Below are 9,390 nucleotides of genomic sequence, written 5' to 3'. Positions count from 1 at the left end.
CAAATGAGGACAGAAATAGCTACAGCAACAAAAATATGGTGTAAGACGTCTCTGTGCTTTAGAAGCTGAACTTCAAGCGACTGCAGACTTAAGTCTGCTGATGACTCTCTGTAATTAGTGCATGGGTTTCTATGCAAGGAGGGACAGATCAGCAAGGGGCAACAGTGCAGAACCAGATAAAGGGACGGGCAAGAGCAGGGCACTGGGACTGTCCTGAAGTGGCGGACACTGCCCCAGGCATAAAAGCCCTACCTCACTTAAAGAGACCTCAGTCTGCACATCAGGCTAGCTGTCAGGTAAGCTCACTGGCACATGGCATGCAAAAGCCTCCATTATTCTTCACAGATCTTGGGGTTCAGTTAAGCCTGACAAAAAGAGCTTCACATGGACCCAGAGTGCATGTACAAAATGATACTCGGGCCTTGGCATCAGCCCATCTTTGTCCCCCAACACTTAGGCTCCAGCCCACAAAGACACAAGGGCCTTTGGTATCTATCGTCCGCCCCGTTCCCACCTCTGCTCTTAGCCTTCTTTCTAATGCGAGACAATGGAAAGCCGAAATCAGGATACGGTCCTCTGGTGCAGACCGCTTGCTTGGGGGCCACTTCTCCAATGTGACAGTTCTGTGAGGCAGCCATGGATGCACTTTACCCCAAGGAGATTTAATGATTTTGCTTTCTCTAAGAGGGCAGAAAAGGAAGGAAAAGGGCAGGCGATAGATAGACAGACAGACAGACAGACAGACAGACAGACAGACAGACAGACAGAGAGACAGACAGATCCTGGCATCGCCTGGAGTACCCGAACCAATGAGCAGCTCCAAGAACTCCTATAAACGAAGTGAAAAGTTACTTTCTGACCTCAGGTGGTTCCCAAATTCAACTCGACTTGTCTAATTGTTATACAAGGGATTGAGGACTGAAAAACTCCTCTTAGTAAGTCTCACCAGAAAAGTTCTTCCTGAGTGGATAAGGCGTGGCTGAACTGAAGGAAGCAGACTCCAAGGGATCGGCACAGAATCTAAGAGAGCCATGTGTTGACCATGAAATGATTCTCATTTGAGATTCTCATGATTCTCATTATGCAATAGGAAAGCAACATGGGATCCACCCTCCCTCACAGAATCAAGTGAGAACCTCCAGACCCCATCAAGTCTGTCGTTGTAAAAGGCTGAAGTGTGTGGCTGGTCCCAGAGTTACCCCGTACATTCCTGTATCCCACTGACTGATCAGGCCACTAACAGATCAATTTCTGACTTTGTACACGCTGGCAGGCAAACCTCTATAAGAAAAACCTTCGCCCAGACTGGCCTATCCTTTCTAAGTCACAGTAATAAGCTCCTATGGGAAAGAGAGATGCAGTAAACAGGGATATATCACTTTAAATAAGCCAATAAATGTGAAAAATTAGATTCACAAGCAGGTGGAAGAAAGGGTGGTGACTCACTACCTTTTTACTTCATTAAAAGATGCCCAAGAAGATTCATTTAATAGTGAGCTCCCCCACCGTGTTTTGAAACCACTAACTCACAAGCACTTGATTTAACACAGTTATCTAAGATGAGATGGTGAGGAAATGACTGGCACTTGTCAAGCAGGGCTATAGACTACCCTCTCCATGCAAGGCACTTAACATCTTGTTTTACACTCGTTTGCACCACAAAAAACTTACTAAGCACAGGTGCTGTTCTGGGGCTACCGATACAAAACGAATGCCCCAACTCTCTGCTTGCTGAGCTACCTGCCCAGAGCAGTGGCTCTCAACCTTCCTAATGCTGTGACCCTTTAATACACTTCCTCATGTTGCAGTGACCCCAACCATAAAATCATTTTGTTGTTGCTCTAGAACTGTGATTTTGCTAGTGTTATAAATCGTCGTATAAATATCTGATATGCAATCCCAAAAGGGTCGTGACCCACGGGTTGAAAACCACTGACCTACAGGAAGACATAGAAAAAAACATAAGCAAGGGAACTCCACAGGACACTGGAGAATGATAGGCCTAACGGGAAACAGTACAAGGGTGCTGACAGGGCATGAAGTTGCTACCAGGAGAGCTCCTCCCGTAGCAGAGATGACACAGATCTCAACGGTGCACCTGAGAAAGACTTCGAAGGAGAGAAGCAGGTAAGTTTGGACAACTTGCTGAGAGTTCAGACACATGGCACCCAGGAAAGACCCACTCGGAAAGGCCAAGATCTCTGTTAGGGGGAGGGAGCATTCCAGTATGGGGAGGGCAGTATGCATTCAACAGGCCTCACTGCAAAGACACTGGCCTATGTGTCTGAGAGACAAGAGTCGGGGAGGGTAAGAAGAGATGAGGGCAGAGAGAAGGTGGGTGAGCTACAAGGACCACACAGGCCCCACAAAGAACTTCAGACTAGACTCAGAATGTGCACACCTATATCAGAGGTTGGATTCTGGACCGGTAAGTACAGATCTGACCTCTGTTTCAATAGGATTGCCGGCTGCTGGATGGACAGCAAAGAGGTCCTGAAAAATGGGGACGTTAAGAACAAGTCGTCTCCCCTGGGCTGGTGCTGATAACTAAATGAACTATGTTCTCTCTTCATTTTTCACGCCTTACCTGTGAAACTGAAGCGTGTCTGAAAGCAAGAATGATTTAAAACAGGTTTTAGCAGTCGTGACGGTCCACGCTGCATATGCTGTAAACACGGTCCTACTGCTCATGTCATCATTTATGTAGCATGCATTTTTGATATGTGCATGCAGTTTGATTAGCACTCCAAAATGCCTTCAAAATACTCTGATGGGGGATAGAAACGTGGTTCAACAGCAGAAGGCTCCTTCATTCCCCAGCAACACCAAAAAAACGTTTTATTTGAATTATCATACACAACACTGGGTTTTCAGTATGGTAGCTTCAGACAAAGCTTGGTTTTTTTTCATGGTTAATCTGAAGAAAAGTCGTGGTCAGTGACCAGAGTGAATGGCTCGGGATGCTATCTCCTTGGTCAAACTTGAGCTGAAGAGCTGGGTTTAAACAGGAGCACACTTTAGGAAAATCACCGAATTTGTTCTCTATTTTTCTTTTTATATATGCCTGAGAAAAGATCAATGAAACAAATATGTTGTATTTTAAAAAAAAAAAAAGATGGTGCCACTAGAGGAGAGTATTGCAGACATAAATAAATAAATAAATAAATAAATAAATAAATAAATAAATAAATAAATAAATCAAAGGACACTGTGAACTATGGAGTAGTAGGTGAATTCTGAATCACATGAGATTCAGAGAGAACATGACAACTTGCTAATGGATCTTTTCTGACTGAGAACAAGACTGTCCAAACTGACTTGGTTTCTCACCGGAGCTGCTGAAAATGGGCAGCCATTCACTAAGGCTGGATACAGCAGGGTCTGCAGTCTAAGGCCCACAGCAACTCCACACTGCTTCCTGCTATTATATATCTGAACAGGTTGTTATTTTCTGTTTGGGAGGGTATTTTTTTAAAGTTTTCTGTGGTAGAATATTATTTTAAGGTGTGACCTTTGTTTATGCTGCATTTGTTTAAGTCCGTGAAGCTGCGATTCTTTGCTTATCTAAAACACCTGATGGTCTAATAGAGAGCTGAACGGCCAATAGGGAGGCAGGAGCAGGGATAGGTGGGGCTGGCAGGCAGACAGTATAAATAGAAGGAGAAATGAAGAAAAGGAGGAGCAATGAGAGAACAAGGAGACGAAGACTTCAGGGGCCAGCCACCCAGCCACACAGCCACCCAGCCACACAGATAGCTACAGAGTAAGAAGGAAAGGAAGATAAAAGCCCAGAGGGAAAAGGTAGTTGGGTTAATTTAAGAAAAGCTGGCTAGCAACAAGCCAAGCTAAGGCCATATATTCATAAGACTCCGTGTGTGATTTATTGGGTGCTAGGCCCCTCAAAAAGGCAAAATAAGACTCCGTGTGTGATTTATTGAGTGCTAGGCCCCTCAAAAAGGCAAAAGAGAAAGCAAAAAATACAAAAAAGCAAAAAAACAACCCACAACAGTTTTCAATGAGGTTTGTAAAAACAAAACCAGAAGATGACAATGTGGCAGAACTATATGTGGTACCCAAAACCTAAAATATCCACTGTCTCATTGCACTGTCCACCCTGGACCAGCACCTAAGGCTCAGGCATCCAGACACCCACAGGCAGGCAGGGCGGGGGCGTGGCTAGCAGCGTGGGGTGTTCCTGCATGGACTGCCTCCACATAAAGAGCACGAGAGCTTGCAGGAATCAGGAAGCATGCTGGCCCTACCGCAGCATGAGGAGGGCTCCGCCACAGAGGATGACTAGCCGCAGTTCAGTGACATGGACACAGAAGTCACCTGCTCTAGTCACCCTGCAAGGGATGGACAGACAACATCCAAAGCAAGCCTCTCAGCTCTACCCACTCTGTGTGGCCTCTCGAGCAAAGAACTTAATTCTTCCTCCTCAAACACGCTGTAGACCAAATAATGGTCACTGCAGAATTTCAGGCACTGTTTAATGCTAGATATAATGTCCCTATACGGTTAAAAACTGACAGTTTCATCAGGGCCCTTGGTACCAGCAAGAAGTGCAGTACTGTCCAGGTCAAACTCACTACACTCTGGTCAAATGGCTCATGGGATGAGCCAGGGATGGAATCAAGGATGCTCTCCTGACTAGCATTCCATGGAGAAAGGGATAATAATCCAATGAAATACCCTAAGAGTCTCTTATAAAACCAAAATAGAATGGAATAACAGGGGGCAAAATTATACTGATTAAAACAGTACCTTTTAAAGCAATGACCTAAACAAAACCCATCAAAGATAAACCGAAATCCCAGAATGAAACACCACATCTTAGGGCGTTCTGGCACAGCAGAATTAGATGGAAAGGATTGATTTCTCTATAAATACGCTGAGTCAGTAGACAGCTGTGTGAAAATGAAGATTCCTAACAGACTGCATACACCAAAACAAACTTTAAGAAACTGAAACTTCATAAATGTTATGAAATCATAAATAAAACTTAAGGCAAAAAAAGAATTTGTTCTGAAACAAGAGGTTTCTTTTGTCATAGAGAACTCACAGAGGGTTAGCACATAAAGGAAAATATTGATAAATTTAAATGAGCAAAGCTCTTTAACTTCTCTCTATAAAAAGAGATCGTAAGGTATAAAAAGCAAATGATAACCTAGGGAAGTATTTATAGAGCCCCGCAAAGCACAGAGGTCCATAGAGCTCTATGAAACCAAAGAGATGTAACAGGGAAAGCAACAAAAATCAGTAAGGGACATAAAACCCTTTCAAAGCCTCCGCCGTATAAATGGTATCAGAGGGACAGATTCAAAGCTTTTTAACTAAAATAAAAAGCGAAGTAAGGACGTATAGTCTGAAGAGAGCTAAAGCAGCCAGCCAGTGGAGCTGGGTCAGCTAGTCCAAGCTCAGCGCTCTGCTTAGCAGCCAGCCCTCCAAAACAGGAGTGCACATCAAGTGTCAAAGGGAAGCCTGGGGAGCAAGAGCCAAGCTGTAGACACATCACACGCCACACAGCTGACTCTCCTCGCTCTAGCTGCCTAGAATCACAGCACACCAAAGCAAAGAGACCTCGGAAATGTTAAGGCCTCGTCTCTCCGAACTTCACAAAGTTCTCAAAAGTGTTAGGGGAGTAAATGAATAAAAACTGTAAATTTCTACAATTTTGCTGGGAAAGACTCCATGTTATTTGCTAGGCCATTCCCTTGCAGGGAGGCCATATTGCTGTTCTGACCATACTGCTCACACTGGCCCCCTTCCTCTTTGTACAAAGCAGCTGTTCAGGGTCAGTCTGAGTAGAGAGCTCACCATGGCCTCGACCCAGATTTCAGAGTCAAAGTTAAGACCACTGGACCTCTTCTGAGTCTCCATGAATGCCCTCCTAAACCACAGCCCAAGGGACAATGTGATTCCTGTGGCTCTGGGGATTGATGGTCTTCATGAATGTGGGCTTCACGGAAAAACAGGCTACCACATGAAGAAACACAGCTCCTGCAAAAACACTCAGGTAATGCATGATCAGCAAGGCCACTGTCTGAGAAGGTGAAAAATTCATGTCGCTACATGACTCTAATACTTTCATTATCCCTGTGTGATGGCCTGTATCACTGAGTTTGTTTGTTTGCAGTGCTGGTGATTAAACCTAGAATCTCATCCACGATAGACAAGTACTCTACCACTGAGCACAGCCAACCCCGTATGTTTTTCTTTTTCTTTTCTTTTCTTTTTTTTTTTTTTTAAAGAAAGTACTGTTCAACAGTCAGCATCCTACAAAGCCCTCATCCTAACCCTAATGAATCACAATGAATCATTCAGCCTTTCCTACTAAGACCTTCAAACTCAGTCTGATTCTTGCCAAGGAACCAGCTAGCACACACCCAGCAGGACTCACTCCCAGGACATACACGCCATGGAAACAAGACATATCACCACCTAACCTCCAGAACTTAAAAACATTACTGAACCTACTGTGATCTGTATGCTAAACCCTAATTTGTATATAATTATACCAAAATAACAGTATGTCAAGAAATTTTACTAGTTACATGAATCATCCACAAGTCCCTCCTACAACTGAAATTTCTAATTAAATCAAAACTTTGTAAGACAGTGTATGGTTTGGCTGCCTGTGTCTATCAATTTCTTTATCTCTGTAAAGCCCATACCAGAAGGTTTTATTGGATGCTGTGTGCCTATGACCCATCAGAACTTTGACCCTTGACCCACAGGCTTCTGAGATCCCCATATCTAGGCACATATCTGCTCCTGTGTTATCCCATCTAGATGCTGGCCTCTTGAAATAAGAGCTGATCTTTATGGTTTTGTTGCCCCTGGAAACCACCTTCACGGCTCACACACTTAGCAACTCTTCTTATTACTCAAAATTTTAGGCTAAGCCCCATTTTGAACTGAATAGTAGGCACCCTGAGGTGCCTTTTGATGATCAAAAAAAAAAAAAAAAAAATCACGTCAGGCAGCACCACGGGTGTCTTTCCAGGCTCCGGGTGAGAGGAAGGCTGAAGAGGACGGAAACTTCCAGAACCAAGCATTAACAGTTTACTTCTGCCAGCACCCTCTGTCCTCCTCCTGCCCCCAACAAAACGTGCTCACGTATCCCAAAAGGGTTTATGCAGAGCATGTTGTAGGTCACAGGTTGGAGAGACAGAGGTCAAGACCTTGTGTTCTCTCAGAGTGTGCATTCTACAAAACGCAGTGCTTTCCGGATACAAGGTATGGAGAGTCTCCGTCAGCCTTGGCATACCAGCTTCCAGCCAAACCTTCATAGGTCACTGGGGCTCAGGGACTCACCGTCGGATGTGTGAAGGAGCTTGTGACTTTTCAGTGTCCCTTTGGATTTGAATTTCTTGCCGCACATGTCACAGAGGTGGGTCTTCTCGGTGCTGTGGCGATTCATATGAGCCTTGAGGTTGCTCTTGCTACGAGTTGCATAGTCACACAAAGAACATTTGAAGGGCTTCACACCTACCAACGAGAAATGTACAGATGTGTGTTTACAGAGGTTTGTGCACATATATGTGGGGCTCCAGGTGGACATATAAAACACCCATCTGAACAAAGCAGTGTCCTTGCTTTCTCCCAACAGGGCCCTCACTTCCCGTGTGTGACTCATCTCACGCTGCTCCACACTATAGAGATACTGCAGTGTCAGTCAAGGTCCCTTAGCCTATGCTGCTCTCTGGGTTTTCTAGTTGCCCATCAACATCCCATAATCCTCAGCTCTCTCCTACTAGAATGCTTTGCACTTCACACCGGGTTGATCAGGTCTGCTCTCCCTGCAGTATGGTAAACTCCCTGAAGACACTCCCTGCTCGGCTTACAATGTGGTCATGCAATCCAACTGAACTGAGCTGAACTAAGTTAAATCAGAGGTCCCATCAGTCTTTGCAAAAATCAGTGTGATCAGGCACTTGGGGTCAAGGGTTGAAGGATACTTCTATTCATAGAATTAACAGAACCATGTAACACTGGATGTTGTTGTGTGCCCGTGACTCACGTTGAGCTCTTCCCAAGTCACTGTGCCTACTCCGCTTGTCTGGCTTTCACCCACCAAGAGCCAGGACCAGAACGGGCGTCGTGGTTTATCTCAAATCCATTTCTTGACCACTATGGAACTGTGAACTGCATATCCTCTGAACAATACAAGCCTGCTGTGTGAATAAAGTTCCACGTGTGTGGTCAACGCCTATGACTGTGGACAGCACCCGGGATTATCTTTATCTTGTCCCTTCTTGTGAGTCTTCATGTTTGTCTCTCGAATTTGCCTATGGTTGTTCTTGTCCCACGTCTTATTTTGGGACTGAGCTAGGAGAGAAAATACTTACGTGCAATGCAATGATTGACTCCAAAGAATCCCAAATACTGTAATGTGGGTAAGTAGTCTTTTTTACAAGAATCTTTATGACTCCACCATTATAGAAAAACTCATAGACAGGTGAAAAAAAAAAAAAAACACCATGACAATCCAACATAAAAACAGCAGCCTTTAATTTCTCTGAACCTTTATCAAAATTCTGAAGTTTTTAAAAAAGTAGTGGATTTCTTCCAAATGCCCAATACAGGGTATTAATGCTTCTCCATCCCCTGTGAATGTAACAGCGCTGGCTGCACATTAAGCCGGGACACACACTGAGCTGCCTTCTGAGGAATTTAGAAACACTGATCCTGCAGCAAAACTCAAGGCACTTTATACGTGCGTTTCATGGGTAGGTGAACTGGAGGTCAGGAAGATGGAAGGTTTGCCCCACCCTGCATCCCATAAATGGTGAGGAAGACAGAGCATGGCCGCCTACTCCAGCCCTCTGTCTGCCACACAAGCATTATCACCCAGGAGAGCAGATTTACGATCCCCAGGCTCCTGTCTCCCTGGACTTCCATCAGCATCAGGGCCTTGGTTCTGTCTCTAGCCACACCCAGACGATTCCCAGGGGCTCCATTCTAAGCCAGTCTCCATGCAGACAGAGGTTTCTGCCTCCTTGTCTGCTGAGACAACTCCTAGCAATGATCTGCATCAATGCCCTCGGCAAACGTGTGCATGCAACTCCTCCATTCCTGCCTCCACACAGGAAGCATCACTTCCTCCCCACGCAAGTCAGTGGACAGGCAAAGAACAGGGCTTTAGGATCATGTCACGTGACTCTAAATCCTGGTTCCATTCCTTGCTGGCTGAATGGCGTGAATATTTCTTGACTTTCTGAGCACCGTGTTCCTCACTGGTAAAACCATACTGGCTCTCTGGTCCCGGAACGCACTGACCAGGGTACCGTGAGCGAAGCACTAAGCACACTGTCTGGAGCCCGCAGTGCTCAGTAAGTGCTGATGAGCAAGGAAATGCCCTGCAGCGTCAGCGCTGGGCCTCAGTTC

At 45.1% G+C, this 9,390-nt stretch overlaps 1 protein-coding gene across 2 annotated transcripts in view; it reads right to left on the bottom strand.

The window, feature by feature from the left end:
- The window catches only part of LOC100770129 (zinc finger protein ZFAT), a 174,377-nt gene that overhangs the window by 70,226 nt on the left and 94,761 nt on the right, over nucleotides 1–9,390 (bottom strand). For both annotated transcript variants that reach the window (XM_035449597.1, XM_027431701.2), the window contains one exon: nucleotides 7,318–7,491. In XM_035449597.1, the coding sequence (XP_035305488.1) occupies nucleotides 7,318–7,491 (174 nt within the window). The remainder of the gene's footprint in view (nucleotides 1–7,317; nucleotides 7,492–9,390) is intronic.

Source organism: Cricetulus griseus, chromosome 10 (assembly GCF_003668045.3).
Source record: "Cricetulus griseus strain 17A/GY chromosome 10, alternate assembly CriGri-PICRH-1.0, whole genome shotgun sequence".
Lineage (NCBI taxonomy): Eukaryota > Metazoa > Chordata > Mammalia > Rodentia > Cricetidae > Cricetulus > Cricetulus griseus.
This window is presented reverse-complemented; position numbering and strand designations above follow the sequence as displayed.